We start from the raw sequence: 18203 nt of genomic DNA on the forward strand, positions 1-18203 counted from the left end.
TGTTGGAATACCCACTCTTGACCTCGACCGATGAGACCCGATCAGAGAAGAACCCGAATCCAGATATTCCAATGTTCCAAAGCTGTCGAGGACCGGCCCGACCACCAAAAACCCGTAGCTAGGCGGGAGTGGTACCTGTACTTGAGCTTCCACTGCCGTTTCCACTTGCTTGCTTCTCCTGCATAGTCGTTATAACTGCAGTGAGTTGGTCGATCTTCCGGTTTAGCTCGGTGAGCTGCACCTCCATCGCTGTTGGCGCATCCACATCGTCCTCGCGGACCTCGATGCTCCTACCATTCGCTCGTCCCCTAGGAGAAAGCGTCTGGCCACCGATATTGGACTCAGATCGCTTCTGAGCAATTGCGTGCCTACCGTTGCGTCGAGAAGAGCGCGATGGGCCCTTGAATCCAGCAAATTCATCTTCCACGGCTCCTGGCTTTCGATACATCTCGTACAGCTTGATGATGCCAACAATGGGCCAATGAGTCGCCTTGAGAAGCATGATACGCCCAGCACGGAACTTCTCATCGGCCGTAAAGAATAGACGCCAAGGTCGGAAGAGTACCAGGGCCAGCAGATTGAAAGGAGGGTAGAAATGGGTGAGTCGGTTACTAGTCGACGCTTCCAAGACGTAGACGCTGTACACATACAGGTACTCCTCCTTAGCGTGGGTGATAACCCGCGAGAAGCTGTTGGACAGCATACCTGTCAGGGAGCCCATCAACAGGAAGCTAGAAAGTGTAATGAAGATGATCATCAGAGGAGGTCCAAAGAAGGGATCGATCTGGTTCATTATCTCGAATCCGATGGGCGCCGAGCCGTAAAAGATCTTTGTCAAGATCCAGGCCATGGACTTGAATGCAAAGACATTACGACCCACGAGTGAAAATGTAGTCAAGAAGCCACAATACACGACAACAACAAGTACCATGTATTTGAAGAAATCCTTGCCCATCTCTTTCAAGCATGGAATAAGAGTACCCCAGGCAGGGCTGAGACTGAGAATCGAGAAGATACGGGGGATCATGAAGAGTGCCTCAAGTGCCAAGATATCAAATGCAAGGTCGTTCAGCTCGGGTTTGTTCTGAACAATGCCAATAATACCTGATTGTGTCAGCACATCACCTTGTCTGAAGGACCATAGTTCTTACGCAGAATTGCAAAGGTAAACCCGATGGCGATCATGATCATGTCGAATAGGTTCCATATGTCGGTGGCATAAAAGATAGAGCCCGCATCAAGCCACTCACTAAGCTCATCGTAGAAGAAAGCCGCGATCCACAAGAAAAGTATCACTTCAGGGATTGTAATACGTGACTCGTCTCGCACAATGAGCACAGCGTAGTACAGGGCGAGGAAAATGCAGAAGAACAGCACCTCCCAGCTCTTGAGATACTTGGGGACGCGCAGGCGAGAAAAGGGATCTGCAGTCCTAGGGTTATAGAACCGAACCTTCTTTGTAGAGTGCACAGACAAGCTATCCCAAAAGACTATGTCACCACTCCAAATAGCAGTGATGATCTTTTGGACAATGTGCTGGCTGAGGAAGCGTTTGGCATCGGCAATGGCAGCAATCTCGAGAGCATTCAGGTTCTTAAATGATGAAGTGGGATCACCCTCGCTCTCACTGTCATCATCATCCGAGGTCATAGTCAAGCGGGAGAGAGAACTTAGTAGTTGGTTACGTTTCAAGCTGCTACCGGCAGGGCCTGGTCCACGTCGGCGATTGTCAATGGAGCGGAGATGAGAAAGCAGAGGGGCGGTTTCGCCGGCTTCCTCGTCGCCCGTGTGACCATTACCAGCCGCTTGAGCCTGAGCTTGAGCTTCATCGTCATTGTCCACATCGGGGATCTCGTAAAGGCAGTAATTGACTGCCTCGCGTTCAGAAAGCCTAGTCAGGAATCGCCAAGCAACGATTTCACATGCATCTGCCCGAGATTCTCCCAGAGTGCGGTGTTCTGACGAAGATGCATAATGCCATTTGAGAGCTCTGTAGAGGTTGGATCAGTCAGCAAAGGTTCATCAGCAATGAGGAATGTGTTCCGAATCATCGTTGCACCGCATATGCTGTCAGATTGAGGATGGGCTGAGCAGATATGTGATTGGCTCCCCTGACAGCATGTCATCTGCAGGCACAGACAGATACCACAGGAGGGTTATGATACAGCATCAGAGTGATGTTGATAGAGAACATATCGCCGTAAATTGTTTTTCGGATTAATACGTACAGAAGAGCATTGACGATTGCCGGGTTGGTGCAGGTTGCAGCGAGGTGATCCACCAAGATGCGTAGAGGAGCCCCCGCAGCTGTGGTTCTCAGCTGTTCAAACGTGCTCGGCAGTTCAATGACATCGACAAAGTATCTATAGAGCATCAGTGAGTGTCAATTGGCACCAAGTCATGGTTACTTACAGTGAGAGCTTCTTGACGACATCTCTGAAGTTATCGTGAGCGCCAATGCTGGGAAGATCGCGCTCGTATTCGTCCAGATGGCGGATGGAGATAGGACTACCCTCGCGAGGGGCAGGAAGCTTCTTGGATTTGACCTTGATAGGCATGATGAGGATCTAGTTCAGATAAAATATGACCGATCAATGGAGCACATCCCCCGCAGGAGCCCTAGGTTTGTTGGAGTTGTCAGGAGCTGTCCCTTGGGCCACGAGGTGGTTTTGAAGTCGAGCGGAAAGGTTAATCCGTCTCCTTCCTCTGTTTTGACTTTATCACGATGGTACGTGAGGGAGAGGGGATGCGGAGATGGATTGGATTGAGAAGGAGGGATGGATTTGGGGGAAAGAAGCGCTCAAGCGGTCAACCAATTGCGGGCCTGTGCACCCTCAAAGACGAGTCAAGTTGCGCTGTAGATCGGCTCCCGACCACTAACAAATGGATGCCAATGGAATGATGGTATCACGAGAATGAGTGGGAGGCGGGAGAAGGTGACTTTTTGGGGGGTTTCAGGAGAAGGTCACCACTATCCAAATTAAACCGTCATTGTATCACGGCTACCAGACCAAAACGTGTACAGTCTTTTTTAATCAACTACTGTCCTCCGAGCTTAGCGCGCACTGATGATCCTCTACTCCGAATAGGCATCTTTCCTGGTGACAGATGCAAAAAAGAGCTCCAACCAGAGGCTGGTGACAGTCTCAAGGGTTCATGGCAGGCAGAGTGGAGAAGAAGGGTCCCCTGTACGAAGCTTGGCACCACTAAGAGATGCTTGTCATTCTTTAGCAACTGGGGATTGGATGATCTAGACTCGAGAAATCAAGATTTCGGGATTCCAGGTCAGGTTTAATGATACAAAAAATCTGGAAAGTCGGAATGGCCTCATATAATAATAGTAGCATGGGAAGCACTAACTGCAAATACAGCAATTGGTGTCTGATATGTACTGTGAAGCGAGCGATTTGATGATATTGAAACATGACTTTTGTAGACAATACCTAACGTTAGTTCTGTAGAATCTATTGAAGATCGTAGACGAAATGATCTATTGGGACTCATCCATCGTGTAGGCTTGCAATGGGCTATCCTAATAAGACCCTGAAGCTTGCGATGGGCTATAGGATTACTTGGGAATATATGATGACAAGTTTACTTATAAAGGATTATCATGAGTACTGAGTTTGAGACGGCGAGGGATATGTTGTTTTCTTATTCCCAAGACAACTCGGCGTCTGAAAACCCGGCAGAAGGTATCATAGTTATATTATCAATGGCATGCAAAGTAGTTAATATTTCTCTAGATTGCTTGCTTGGTTGGGACGCAATTCTGAATCGTCCATGTTCAACAATTGAGCTGTTAGCGGAGGCTGAGCTGGAGAACGCGTCAACCAGCATCAGAAGTGCATCCATGGTGACAACTACAACAAAAACAAACGAACGAGCTAATGAAATATCATCTAAGGGAATGAAGTTGTATATCGAAGAATCAAGTCAAGTAAGCAACGGGCTATCTTTTAAGAATCGCATCAACAAACTCCCCCACATCAGCTTCTCAATAGACGAACCAGCCAATAACGACACATCTTAAAAATAAGCTGAGCTTTGAAGGAAGATGAAGCTCCCCAAAGCCACGCCGCCCTTCAAACAACAAAGTGGACCTCGACTTCAGCTTGAACGACTCTGACTGGCCTAGTCGTCAATTACAGATTTGACAGTCTCTTGAAACGTGGGAATGCAGAATGTGCTTGAGACTCACAGCCTCGATATGGTCGCACCTCGTTGGCTGAGCAGTCGTTAGCTTTGGCGAGCCAGCGTGTCCCCGCCAGAGAGACCCCTGTAGCGGATCAAATCTGACATGGAGAGCTTCTAGGGCTGGATCTGAGCCTCAGACATGAAGTGAAGCTCGCCAAATGGAGTAATTACGCCAAAACAACGTGATGGAGTTGTATATAAGGAAGACATGAGAATGACCAGAATATCGTTTATCTGACAAGCTCACCAGCTCACCAGCTCAATAGCCATACTCACCTCTAGACTCACATTAAATCCCTTCTCTACTGGGCCTGGCTTACACGACTTACACCATGTCTACCACAACTTTTACCTCAACAGCCGCAACGATTTCTTCAGTAACGGCGACTTGCACGACTGCTGTACCTGGGAAATATGGCCGTGTTCCTGTAGATGCGTGCAACGCCAACTATTTCTTCGATCCCAGCTTTGCTGCCAATCTTGCCTTTTGTGTGCTCTTTGGTATGACGACCATGGTCCATCTCATACAAGCAATTCTCTTCAAGAAGGTGAGTACTACCTAGTAACAGTAGCCTTCTAGTATCTAACAGTTAAAGAAATTCTGCTGGGTAGCCATCATGGGTGCAGCTTGGGAAACCATTGGATTTGCTTTCAAGACTTTAGGAAGTAGGGATCAGCAGAACACGACATATGTTATCTTGGGTCAACTGTTCTTTCTTCTTGCTCCTCTCTGTAAGTACTTGAAGTACTCCGTATAAGATAATACTTTGGGGGCCAAAGGCTAACTGACTCAGGGGTCAATGCTTTCGTCTACATGGCCGTCGCACGCATGGTGTATTTTCGTATGCCAGACCGAAAACTCCTGGGTATCAAGGCCATCCGCATGACACTCCTCTTCGTCTGGCTCGATATCATTCTGTTCCTGGTCCAGGGAGCCGGTGGAAGTATGCTCTCTAATAACGAGGATATGAATGTCATTCGCATCGGACAGAAAGTTTACATGGCTGGTGTTGGTCTGCAGCTTGCTGTCATTCTGATTTTCATTGGTATCACTGCTTTCTTCTACTTCAAGCTTCGACAACTCGAGGGCCGAAGTATGGGACACATGAAGTGGCTCATCTTGACTATGCTTACGGTTCTCATTCTCATTGTGGTAAGCACTTCGTCTTTTTTGATTCGAAATGTCCAGCTGACAACTTCAAGATCCGAATTGTGTATCGTCTGATCGAATTTGGTCCTGGTGTTAATGAGCACAACCAACTTTTGATTCATGAAGAGTATCCACTGGGTCTCGATGCAACTCCGATCTTGATCGCCCTCGTATTGCTCAACATCATGCATCCTGGCTTCGTTCTTCGGGGACCCGATAGTGAATTTCCCAAGCTCTCTCGCAAGGAGAAGAAGGCGATCAAGCAACAGAAGAAGATGGAGAAGAAACAAGCTAAAGAGACCAAGAAAGCCCGCAAGACGGGTGCCCAGGAACTCAAGAATTTGTCTTGTGAGGGACAGTCTAACAGTAGTCGTGAGCTCGTCTAGGAAGACGCCAGTATCTTTGTGGTGTTATTGGTTACATCACGGCTAGTCGTGGTGGTTTTGTTTGAAAAGGATTATGTACGCTCGTGGCACAGAATGGCTTGGATCTTGAGGAGTTATGGCATGGTATAGGGTCTTGTCTCTCGCGGAATGTACGGATAGGAAGGAAATGTGCTGGCAGCAATAGAGTGGAGGAATAAATGATGTTCTATGCATATTCTTTTGTACCCTGGCCGCAATCATGCTAGATATGCATCTCGATACGAGTTCATAGTGCAGGATTCGTATGAGATCTGCGGTGAAGATGTGCAGTATCCCGATTTAGAAGCAGAAATGGATGGTGAAACACCGCCACAGTTACCAAACGATGATGTGTGTCAGCTGATGCACTGACAGACAATATAGGCGGCTAGAACACTTGTGGCAGGTGAGTTCAATACGAGATATAACAGAACAATTAAGACATGATGGAGAATATTGGCGTTGGTGGATGGAAATATTGAAAACGGAACAAAAGGTCAAGAAGAAGGGATGTGGTCGCAAACAAAAGAAGAGACACTAGCGATCACTAATGCACAATGATCGACGCAAATTGAGGGCGTGAGATGAGACATTCGTTAGAAGCCGCATGCCAACGTGGCAGATATGACCCCTCTAGGCTCTAGGCCCCTTCAGGCCCCTTCTGAGGGTGTGCACCTGTCCAAGTGTCGTAGGAGGCTCTAGGTTCTGAAGATGAGACTGGCTGCTAGAATCCTTCCAAGCATTCCAGACATCAACAAATTGTTTCCGGTTGCTATGTAGTTACTCTATGTCGTCAGTTGTTTACTCAAATTCTCATTTCTTCTTACTTCTTTTCGTTTTCTTTTTTATCCAACTTAGTTGAACAAATCCGTCAAACTTTGCTTCTTCAAAACCTTCCTTGGTTTTCCAACGACCGTCCCAGCCTCCTCCGAAGCCCACACCAGCCTCTCATAAAACAGCCTGTCCTCCATCCCTGATTGGACCCCGAGTTGCCGTGGGATACGGGGTTGCAGTATCGGAAGACGCCCCCCGGCTGCCAGCACTTTAAACGGCTCTATTCTGGTTCCTGGTTCGCTCATCGACGGGCTATAACTTACAGATCCTGGAGTCTTATCTGGCGAGAAAGTCGTAATCGAGAGAAATCAAAAAGGCTTGGTCAGAGGTGGCTTGACTCCGAAATAGAGTGGCAGGGTAGCAAGGAAGCCCACACGCGACTCAGGCAGAGAGGATACATAGAAGCAGCAAAACCGTCTCGATTTTGAAACGTTCAGGGTCTTCCCTAGTTCATGTCCTCTATTTTCAACAGTTGGGACAGTCTCCAGCCACTTCTTAACTGTACAATTCACTCCACTTGGCTTACAAGTCAGGCCAAGTCTTGGATAAGTTGGTTGACGAGGCACAGACTGAGTTCAGTGTCACAGGCCCCCCTTCTACTCAAGGGCTTTTCGATTTCTTCCTCCTTTGATCTTTTCTAACCCCTTTGTTACATCGTTAGTTTGGTTACTCATCGTATCATTTTTGCATCCTTTGTCCTTTTTACCCGTGCACTGAGTTTCCTCTCTTCCGTTCCGTTCAAAGGGTGTCTGTCCTCTTTCTAGAGTCGTCTCTCTATCTTCTCTTAATATCGACGACTTCAGCAAAAAGAAAACCCGCCCACGATCTTAATTACACTACAGATTCAACCGATCAACTATACCATGTTTGCTTGAGATTAGATTCACGAGATCGCAAATCATGACCCCGGCCCTTCTAATGGCGCGTCTGCCACCGTTTCTCGTCATCTCTGGCGTTCTCAATCTCGCTACCGGTCACGTTCTGCCACAACCGACAAAGACCATTGACTTTTATGAACTCAATGTTCTGCCGTATCCTCTCGCCGCGACGCCTGCGCCCGACGATTCATTATTGTTGCGAAGGCAATTCAACACTATCTGTGGTTACCTAGGGGGAGATCCTGGACTACCAGCAACTTGCTCTGCTGGGTCGCATTGTGTGGTAGATGTCGATCACGGCGCTGTGGGATGTTGTCCCGATGGCGGATCTTGTACATCGGGTGTATTCACAGGCTGTGTGGATGCAGACAGTGGACCACAAACAGAGGTGAATCCATATGTGTTTACATGTAGAGGGAGCGACTCGTGCTACAGAAATAGCTATGAGGGTGGTTTCTTTCAATTTGGATGCGGTTCAACATCTGGTTTGGCGACAAAAGTGGTGGCTACAGCTTCAGGAAAGAGTGCGATCGACCTCACAAGCATAAATGTTCCTCTTACACAGCCAGTGAGTTCACTCTCTGAGCCCACAACACTAGGAACAAGGAGAAGGACAACAACGACGGATATTTCCGCCACAAAATCATCAACCACAAGGAGCGCATCTACAAAATCTACAGAAACCTCCTCAGGCTCAACAACAGAGTCAACAGCATCAACAACAAATACAAATACAAATTCAGAAACTTCCTCAACAGAGTCGGAAACCTCGACAGCATCGGAGACCGAATCCGACACCTCCACAGAAACCACAGCTTCAGAGACAGCAGACCCATCGTCCACAGAATCTGGCGACTCTGATGCCCCTGACACCGACGGCAACGACAATGGCTCCAAGAATACGGGCGCCATCATCGGCGGTACCATCAGCGGCGTAGCAGCCCTCGCAGCTCTCATAGTTCTCGGCATTTGGTTATGGAAGCGCAAGAAGGGAAATACGCGCCAAGGGCCAGGCGTGAAACACCAGGTGCAACACATTGGGTAAGCGTCCCCATGAAAGGCCTCTTTTATACTTTTCGCGCAAAAAGCTAACTGCTGATTTTTTCTAGTCCGCCATTAGACAATAACCATAATTTTGCTCCGGTGCCCCTTATGCATGAGACCGACAAAATGGCACCGCCCCCACCAGTTCCCGTGAGGAACCAGCAGCGCACTATGAACTCGGCTGCTGGCCACGAGGAGCCATATTCCGAGCCATGGGATCCTTCCTCTAATTATGGCTATGGAAACTCAGCGGGTGCTGTGGGTGGATCATCGCACATGGAGCATGATGAGGTGCCTTTGACGCGAGACGACGATTTCGACCACAGTTACAACTCGGGCTTAGGACGAATCAGCGAGGAATATCCACGACCTGGAACAGCGATCAGCACGCCAGGCCAGATGAGCCAAGTGTATCCTGGACCCCGCGGTGGTGGTGGAGGTCCGTTGTGGCAGCAGAATCGTGGGCCTGGGTGGTTCTAATTGTACATGAATCTGATGAAAAGGGGAGACGGCACATAAACAGGCGGCGAGTGGCACCACAGCTCGAGAATTGCTTTGGCGTTTGCTCTTGGGTTAGCATATGGAGTTGATATCCGGAGTTGCATTACTATAAAGGACGAGTTGCAAGTTGTAATGAAGCGGTTCCCAACAGTGCTGGAGTAGAAGAGCTTCAGCTTGGGTTAATCATGAGATATGATGGCCACACGGTCATGGGTATGGGTTTTCGGTAGATAGCTATGATATAAAGAAATTAAACAACATTAACTCAAAGAAATTTTCATCATTTAGTATATCGTGACGTTATTCTTTGTTTCTTTATATCAAATTGGAACCAAAGTTGGACGCTGAACTGAAGCCAATACTTACTCGCGGTGAGCCTGTGCTTAACAGTGGATTCCTCCAAGTGTCATCTTACCAACTTGCATGATTATCATTTAGCATACCGTGTTTCCTACCGTGTTTTTAATCAATTCAGCCTCCTATAGTCCAGATCTTGATACTAGACTCGTCGAACACTGTCTTCGTCTCTGACGCGTCTCTAAAACCCCATCCTCCTGAGCACGTTGCGACTACAGAACCGCTCGAATGCAAAGCAGTGCTTCCTACCGGCGCACCATGGGGCTTCCATGTCCATGATGGATCGACAACACCAGTTTGAGAGCCAACGCCTTCCCACACTGCAACACCACCATCTTGTGTGCCTGCCCAGACCTCGAAAGATGGGAACTCAGCATAGGGATCGCCGGCAAAGACATCCACCATCATCTTCTGCTGTGTAGGTGCACTCCGACCTCGAAGTGTGCAGAGGAGTTCACCCGTTCCGCGAACGTCATACACAATCAGACCAGAGGCATGGCGCTCGTTGAGGATCATATATCGGCCGCATGGACTCCAGCGGACCTGAACAATTCCCTGACCTCCTATTCCACCTGGCATGTCCTCAGAGCGAGGGAGAGACCAATTTGCAATAACCTTGTCTGAGCGGTGCGTATCATACAATCCCATCCACCGTGTCCATGTCCCTGCAGCAATAATAGAGCTCCCATTACCATCCACAGGCGAGGAAGCGAGAGCAGCGACAGTGCCCTTCATACCAACTCCATTTCCCTTCCGTATATGACGTCTAGAAGGGATGGTGGGTATAGTAAGTATCGGACCATCTGATCCTGGTCGAGTCATGTCAAAGTAATCAAGCCGGTTCGTTGAGCCGACGAGGAAATGCGTCCCGGGTGAATCCCAGAGGATAGATGAGGGCGTGATATACTCTTCTGTTTCAAAACGTATTAATTTATACGAAGCAAGTGGGGCAGAACGCGACGCGAGGCCATCATCATCTGGAGGGAAGAGATGGTAGAGCTGAATAGGATGATCACGACATCCTACGAGGACTGTTTGCGAGGTTGGCTCAGCTAGAGAGTAGAAGGGCGCCGGGATGATCGTTTGAGAGGGCTCAGGGAGTGATATTGAGGATTGAGACTCGAGCTGTCGCGGGCGTGAAGCTGATGGGTCGAGAAGATCTTCAGGGAGGACAAAGGTGGATATGGAGTTGATGGCAGATGATACGATGAGTGATGTTCCATCGGCAGTCCATTGTGCAGATGTATAGTAATTTTGGTTGTTTATGTCATTATCAGGCTGAATGATTTGATTTTCAGCGATGAGGTTTAATGATGGTGCTTTCTGCTGCTGATCACAGTCCCTGTCCTGATCCTGCAGATCATTCGGCTGCAACTCTGGGTGTGAGGGTGCTGGTTCAATTGCCGATTCAGGACCATCCATGTCCATGGTGTAAGTTGAGTTGAAAGTTGCGAGATGGCGATGGACAAGAAAATGAGGTACAAGAGTGGAGACCTTCACCTAAGGTTGTTTGACTGTCACTTACACGCTTATCATGATCCTGGCCAAGCTCTAATCTTCAGATATGTAACATCCAAGGATCCTTTTCAGTTGGACAATTTAAGGGTCCTGTGACATTCGCTCTATTGAAACAGATTCCGAAGGACCTCTCACTGTAGATCAAACAGCTGAAGCCATCGTCGACTGTCTCATATATCCTCATAGCAACGTCATATGGTTTGGCGCCAAGCCCCCCGGTAGACAAAGGATCTCCTCAGCGGCCTCCGACAAATCCAATGGCCGTACTGTACTCCCTAACTCCATACGTTGGCCTAGTTAGTTCTCTTCTGCAGGGTCCAGCGGGTGACTACACGAAAAGGGCAGCTCGAGATCGCCGTTTTCCGTCTTGGCAGTTATTGCGAGAAGTTGAAAAGAGGCGCTGATTACAGGTATATTTCAGGAGATACCTATCGCTGCGTCCCAGTTTCCGGGTCACTATAATTTTAGGTTCTCAGCCCGGGTCAGGTCAGGTACTGCCGAAGCAGAGAAACACGCGAGGTGTGAAAAGCTATCAAGCCGAAGTGTATTCCCCTCTATTCGTCGCTGTAGTTGGACAAGTTTAGCACTAAGTTACAGTGGGAGATGGATCACCACTTGAAATCTTGGATGTTGCACCCCTAGTGAGGTACTTCTACTATTGGAACATGGAATTCAGGGCAGGTGCTCGAAGGTTTTCTTTTAGAGCCACCCGCTTTTCCTTTAGCTTTTAGGTAAGGAAGACAGGAAGGAACAGTCTCATATTCAGCTTGAGGTGGTCGTCATTTGATTACATTAATTAATTCTCCGACTTCCTTCCTTCCTTCCTTCCTTTTCTCCCTACCTCTCTTTTCTTCTTCCTTCATCTTATCTCACCCCAATCCAAAAAAGACTTCTCCCTTTTGGACTTCAACATACCAAAAGATAAACATCCTCTTTGAAACTTTCTCTTCTCTTCTGTCTCACCAATCATGATCTCCTAGTTCAGCTGGCCAAAACAGGCAATTCACATCCTTGTATCGTCGACTATCGGTCAGTGCCGACTCGCTCTCGCTTTTCCACTCCAGATCCAGCTCCAGCTGCGCTACGCTCTCTTGAGTCTCTTCTACAACGCTGCCCCTCCCCGCGAAACACAGCCAGCCTCGCCTAGACAAGACACCGACTAAAATAACCCATCATACGTCACTCCCCAGCAACGCAAGGTGCCCGACCTTCTATCATTTCTCTCCACACGAGCCCGTGCCCAATACCAGTCCAAAGCTAAGCTGGGCAAACCTCTTTGACAAGAGACGACTGGACCCTGACTTTCCTTCGTCTGATCTCGTGATTACTTGTGATCATTTTCTCTTTTGTGCCTGCCAGGCTTCTCGCGAGCTTCACTCTCACCTCCTCGCGACACCTGCTGGGACGAATCCTCAATCGTCCTCTCCCGAAGTAGCGCGGCCGTGTTATTATACCTTCGCGCACTTCACCTTATATCCGCCATGGACGTTTTTGCCCCAAAAGACGACCAATGCGACCGGCTCAAGACGCCCTCGTATCTTGAGCTTGTCGTTTCTATGTATGGCTGCGCAACCCCTCTCTAAATTTGATGGCGTGTGTCCTTGTTATTAACCTTGATGTTGTAGCGTCCTCTTACTCGGCATTCTCGTGTCCTACCTCCCTCAGCATTATCGCATTATCTCCCGAGGCACCTCCGAAGGTATCTCACCTTACTTTGTATTGCTTGGAACCACTTCCGCTACTGCCGGTTTCGCCAATATCCTTACTGTCCCACCGTCTCGTGCTGCCATAGGATGCTGCAAAGAGCTCGGTAGATTCGAGTGCGTCGCCGGTCTGCTCGGCGTTGCCCAGCTAGGCGCTCAATGGGTCTGCTTCAGCCTCATGTTAGCCTCCGCACCCAGCTCGATCTGTTTTCTCCACTAACATTTGACCAGTCTTGTCCTATTCCTCATCTTCTTCAGATACAGAGAAGCCAATGTTCCACCAGAGGATCTTCGTGGCGATGCACCCAGATGGCAGACCGCTGTCATGGTTGGACTACTCTGTGTCCTTCACGGCCTCATTGTGGTTATCCTGACGGGTGTCTTTTTTATTGCTCTGCCCGATCATCTCGTTTTCTGGGCAAACTTTTTGGGAATCATGGCCACAGTCCTGGCCGCTATCCAATACGTGCCTCAGATCTGGATGACATACCATTTGAAACATGTTGGCAGTCTGAGCATCCCCATGATGTGCATCCAGACGCCCGGTGGCTTCTTATTCGCAGGAAGCCTTTTTGCCCGCCTGGGCTGGGAAGGATGGAGCACATGGTTCATCTACTTGATCACTGCATCTATGCAGGGAGCAGTCCTATTCATGGGTGTTTATTACGAATACATGGCGCGGCAGCATGGCGGTCATGCCAACGGCCACATCGACAGCGCACCACACTCACCAGTGCAGTACTCGAGCGCGCCCCGAAGGCCCCCGCCAGGCAGCAGGACCTATTCTGAGGGTTGGGAGCGTGGTCTTCCAGGACCTTTCACCGGTCACCCGGAGAGATACGCCGAAACGGAGGAGGACCTGCACGATATCCAAGAGAGAGAAGAGCGTGCTATCGAGCGGGAGAGCCAACCGTTGTTAAAACCTGGCGGTATTGGCAACCCTCATAGGACATACGACGCCACCGCCGAACACTGAGGAATTCACCTCTCTTACCTTGCCTTAAAGTTACAAGACGAGTTCAGGGTTGACAGCGAGCATGTGATATACCATAATTATTTGAGGTATTTTATTGGTATTTAGTGATTACCTAGGTTTGCATACTTCTTTAGAAATGTACATTTTCTTCTTCTTCTCCCGAGCCGTCCGAGTTTGACTCATTGAAGATATGTGTGGGGGCCTTGATGACTCGAAGTCAGCCAGGCCAAGATCAAGAGAATGCTTGTCGACAGCATTCCTTGTCTCCCTAGGTACGCGAGATAAAGAGGAATATCAGATACCGCGCCAGCTGACTCGGGAGGAAATTGTGTTGCTCCAAGTCAATGCTGAGATATTGCATTCTACCAATGAAGCCTTGAGTAGCGGTCATTCACAGCATCATCAGCTTCTCATGACAGAATAGAAGAAGCCTGGTGCCTGGGCCCTATCATGGCCCTAAATGACCCCCGCTTCCGCGGGTGACGGGTGACTCGCGTCGCCTGCAAATGCGGAATTGGGTGTCTCTGGCTTGCCCCCTGTGGGATGCGGTCGAGATATGATTGGTTGATTTTGTCTAATCAAGTTGAATGAATCACCGCATGTCATTCAATGAGGTATGAGACAGGAGGGGGAGGGTCTAGAGGTGCCCTGTAGCATCCAATCCAATGCCGTCGATCAATTAAACCACCATCTCCATCGTTTCTGTCCTTTCTCCATTGCCGGAGCCATCTCTACCTCCTTCTTCCATCTCAAGACCTAGAACCTAGAGATTCTTTCTTTCTCCCTATCAGACCTAGAGTCTTTGTCTCAAGACATCGTCGTGAGTTTCAATCACTCTCATCTTTAAATCTCATCTTTATTCTACTCCATCGTCAGCGACCACCCCGCGAGTCTTATCATCATGGCTATCTACAGCTCCGTACCGCCACCCGAACAACAGTCGGCCTCGAATACTCCTACTCCCGCGGCGACAAACCCTCCGCTGGAGGCTTTACAAGTACATTCGTCTCCTACACCAGTCAAGAATGGCAGCATTGATATTGATGCTTGGACTGTTTCGGCTCTTCAATCTCTTAGCGTTTCCCCCATCGCGCGTGGAACCGGCACTCCTCTTGCGATCCCTCTAGACGAGGCTGTAAAAGCCGACTCCAATTCCCCCGGGCGTAATGTCAATTTCAACGAAGATGAGGCCCCGATATCGACCCTGAGACGACCACCTTCGAGGAGGGATAGCCAGCGAAAGCGGGATATGGTTCTGAAGGGCAAGGAGGGTAGTCGCCAGCGGCGTCGCTGGGAGAATGGTATGGCTTTATCATTGATAAGGAAGCACTCCGAACTCGGATCTGCTTCCTTTTGCGCAGCAGCATACTGATCGTTGGCCTCGCTGTGTTAGACCGCTTGATGGGCGTTCCAAACGCTCAACCGCCTCTGCCTTCCGATTACGAAGTCCATCCTACTCATCCGATCCACCGAGTGCCTTACCAGCTTGCCCAGTTCTGGGACCGTGGCGTGCGCAAACAGGTTGAGGATAAGACGGCCCGTCTCCTTGCTGAACGCAAGAAACAGCAACTCAAGGCAGGCAGCGCCACGGGTCTCGGAGCTGGTGAGGTTCCTCGCGATCTCCGCGAAGCCACTAAGCGCAGTCCCGTTGTGCGCACCTGGGTGCGGTCGCTGGAAGAGCCTGTGCGACAATATCTCGCTAATCAGCAGGCTATGACCACAACGCCAGCTGTCACTGCTGATGACGATGCTGATAGTGCAGCTGAGCAGATGGACTCCGATGATGAAGAGATTGTGTTCGTCGGTAGGAACGGCGCCATGAGGGAGCTCAGAGAGAAGAAGGCAACATGGAAGCATGCGCATCGTGAAGTGTCACAGGAGACGGTCGACTCGGGTATGCTATTTGACTCGTTCGGCACCGATGAAAGCGCCGCCTTCAAGTGAGTATCGACATCGAGGGTGCAGTGCAACTACTAACAACTTTTAGGCGCTGGCTCACACATACCATCTCGGACTATTACGGCATCCAATCTCGCTCCGTCAATCTCTCAAATCCTACGCGTCGAGTCGTCTATGTTGGTCTTAAGGCCTCACAGGGCGCCTTGCCTTTACGAAAGTTACCGCGGCCAATGTGGGAGGTCTGTTGAACGATTTTGAACTTTTGGGGGGTATCTGACCCAACCTGAATAGTGTTTGAGATGCATGAATAGACGTACAAGCGTAGACGGTAAGCATGGGTATGTATGTAGGGCAATAGAAGCGATCTCACTGAGCTCGGTGGGCATAAGTCTGTTGTGCTGCGATGTGATATTGCTTGAAGCTGCTCATTGTGATCTGTAACACGCCCTTCCCTGCGTACTCGAGTGCATCTCTAGTTACCTGGTCATTGATCCACAAGTCGGGGACTCAAAGTTCTCACAGGTAGGTCTAAATGTAGGTGACCCATCGTAAAGTACAGAAACATTGTGCTCCAGTTACTCCGTACATTTTATGTGGTGGCTGACTACACCCACTCTCGGTCCAAGATTCTCGAAACATTGCTTAGTATTCTCCTGCCTCCCATGATTTGACCATATTTGGAAACTCGTTCTTCTGCCCTCATACTTAAAAAGTTCGCAAGTCCGCCTTGACCGTATTCAGATACTAGCAGACCTGCTATTATTTGTGCTGCACTGATATTGAGACCAGCACGGCGCAGAAATAACTCCCATGCACCATCACGAAAGTCAAGAAAAGACCGAAACTGATGAGCTGATGAAGAATAGCGGGACATTATGGACAAAGCCCATTTAGAAAGTGTTTCATCGCAGCCAGAAACCAGATGTGTTGATATGCCTGCTCGAAGACTTGTTGTGAAACGTACGAAGTCAGCATACCCGGAGATATCAGAGGGTGTTGGTGACCCGACATATTCTCCCAACGGATTCGATTCTGATACCAATATAAATAAAGATTCGTATTTCTCACTTACTTGTCTGACTCTTTCACGAAATGGTATGAGAGCACTGGATCCAGGAAGAGGTTTCTGCTTCACTTTCAGTATCGTAGTTAATATGAGGCCGGCACCAGGGCTCATGGATATATCAGCCTCAAACGCCAAAGACGAAATGATTTCCCTTCTTTGAGCCGATCCAGGAGACCAGGAAACTGTGTTGTACTGTGAGAAGTCTCGGTCGATGAGCTCAGCTTGTGGCCAGACTTTCTCCAGGTAGGAGAGAGTGCTGCGATTCAAGTCCAACGAGACTATGTAACGACAAGTCTCCTGAGGAATGTCGAGATTTGGAACCGGAGCGTCTTGCAGCTCGCTCTGGGCCTCTTCTTGGATAACGGGTAGTATTGTAGGATCAGCCATGAATGGCATGGCCCTTAGGGCTGCCGAACTTCGAGAGGAGCTACTGCCTTTCTTCAGCCTTTTCGGTTGTCGAAGCTGCATGAAACTAGACAACAAGCTGCTGGACGCACTCGGGTCAGTGGCTTCCAGCAATAGATTCTCCCTCTCGCAAACATGCTTATTTCCTGTTCCCTGTCGTAACGAACCTATTAATTCCTTCAAGGACGGCGCAACATGAGGCTTCTGAGATTGAGAAGTAGCCGTCGAGCTGTCCTGATTCTGGTGATAAATTGATGGTGACGACACCACAACTGAGGCAACTTCTTGTTCAATCTCTTCATCATTCAGAATATGGAGCACCATTGGTAAGTTTCGACAAACGATGTAGTCGTGACTGCATAGTCGGGGAGGCCTTAGGGTAAGCAATTCTCTCGCCACAGGTCCCAACTGAATAGATGCCTCGGTCAATGAAACTTTGCCACTCTCATGAGGGATTGGCGTCCATTTAAGTGATGCTTCGAGACGCCTTAGGTCCTTGTAGCAGGTCAAATGAAAGGCCTTGGAGAAAAATTGTTGTAGCCATTCAAAATGATCCTGCGAAGCGGACAAATGTAACATCCATTCAGGATCAGGTGTCTGAAAATCGAGTGCTGGTACCTGCAATCGTAATAAAGCGTCTTCTGGGTTCAACCGTTCTTGTTCCAATCGCTGATTTGCCTGGTGGTGTTTCTCATCTAATATAGACTGCAATGCTTCTTCGAAATATCCCCCATCATCAGCTGAAGATTGGGGTGCTTCCTCATAACGCAGGAGATGAGGTGCCAAAGTTTCTGCAAAATTACCCCGAGCTGGACTGGTAGCAGTGCTAGATGGCAACATAGGTACGTCTAACCTGAGAGATGAATGGTTCTTTGCTGTATTAGACAAGAAAGCCGCCTTAGCCGTCGGAGGAGAGCTGGGCATAGTTGAAGGTGCAAGAGGCTCAGAGTCCACAAAGCCATGTTGCATATTCCAACCTAAGTCCTCAACTGCAGGATTGGATGGACTGCTTGGTTCTGAGGTCAGATCGATCATCATATGTTCTGTGCTTGGAAGAAATGGTTCGTCCAAGTCAGAGGCAGGGGAAAGCGGAGGAGACACCGGCTCTAAGTTTGAACGGTAATGCTAACGAAATCAGAACAAATCCCGAGCTTTCCCACCCTGACTCACTTTATCTAGAGAGAATATCTGTTTGATTTGGTCTGGCGTGCAAGCCTGATTTGGTGTCTGTTGTGTATAGAACGAAGCGTGGTCAGATTCCGTAAATGTAG

The 18203-nt window shown here is 48.9% G+C and overlaps 6 protein-coding genes across 6 annotated transcripts; 4 read left to right on the top strand and 2 right to left on the bottom strand.

Moving 5' to 3' along the window:
- Window positions 1-118: 118 nt before the first annotated feature.
- On the bottom strand, window positions 119-2558 carry J7337_004557 (uncharacterized protein; the record flags this gene model as incomplete). The annotated part of the gene is made up of 4 exons (XM_044822249.1): window positions 119-1104; window positions 1152-1990; window positions 2229-2363; window positions 2413-2558. The coding sequence occupies 4 exons, from the start codon at window positions 2556-2558 to the stop codon at window positions 119-121; spliced, it is 2106 nt and encodes a 701-aa protein (XP_044683582.1).
- Window positions 2559-4529: 1971 nt separating this feature from the next.
- Window positions 4530-5733, top strand: J7337_004558 (uncharacterized protein; the record flags this gene model as incomplete). Its single annotated transcript, XM_044822250.1, has 4 exons — window positions 4530-4745; window positions 4788-4929; window positions 4992-5350; window positions 5401-5733. The coding sequence occupies 4 exons, from the start codon at window positions 4530-4532 to the stop codon at window positions 5731-5733; spliced, it is 1050 nt and encodes a 349-aa protein (XP_044683583.1).
- A 1752-nt stretch (window positions 5734-7485) lies between these two features.
- On the top strand, window positions 7486-8987 carry J7337_004559 (uncharacterized protein; the record flags this gene model as incomplete). Its single annotated transcript, XM_044822251.1, has 2 exons — window positions 7486-8504; window positions 8573-8987. The coding sequence occupies 2 exons, from the start codon at window positions 7486-7488 to the stop codon at window positions 8985-8987; spliced, it is 1434 nt and encodes a 477-aa protein (XP_044683584.1).
- Window positions 8988-9479: 492 nt separating this feature from the next.
- Window positions 9480-10793, bottom strand: J7337_004560 (uncharacterized protein; the record flags this gene model as incomplete). The annotated part of the gene is made up of 1 exon (XM_044822252.1): window positions 9480-10793. The coding sequence occupies one exon, from the start codon at window positions 10791-10793 to the stop codon at window positions 9480-9482; it is 1314 nt and encodes a 437-aa protein (XP_044683585.1).
- Window positions 10794-12364: 1571 nt separating this feature from the next.
- J7337_004561 (uncharacterized protein) lies at window positions 12365-13562 on the top strand (the record flags this gene model as incomplete). Its single annotated transcript, XM_044822253.1, has 3 exons — window positions 12365-12441; window positions 12509-12766; window positions 12818-13562. 3 exons carry the CDS (start codon window positions 12365-12367, stop codon window positions 13560-13562), a joined length of 1080 nt encoding a protein of 359 aa, XP_044683586.1.
- A 901-nt stretch (window positions 13563-14463) lies between these two features.
- Window positions 14464-15709, top strand: J7337_004562 (uncharacterized protein; the record flags this gene model as incomplete). The annotated part of the gene is made up of 3 exons (XM_044822254.1): window positions 14464-14863; window positions 14956-15502; window positions 15550-15709. The coding sequence occupies 3 exons, from the start codon at window positions 14464-14466 to the stop codon at window positions 15707-15709; spliced, it is 1107 nt and encodes a 368-aa protein (XP_044683587.1).
- Window positions 15710-18203: the final 2494 nt, after the last annotated feature.

This window comes from Fusarium musae, chromosome 3 (assembly GCF_019915245.1).
Source record: "Fusarium musae strain F31 chromosome 3, whole genome shotgun sequence".
Taxonomy (NCBI): Eukaryota; Fungi; Ascomycota; class Sordariomycetes; order Hypocreales; family Nectriaceae; genus Fusarium; species Fusarium musae.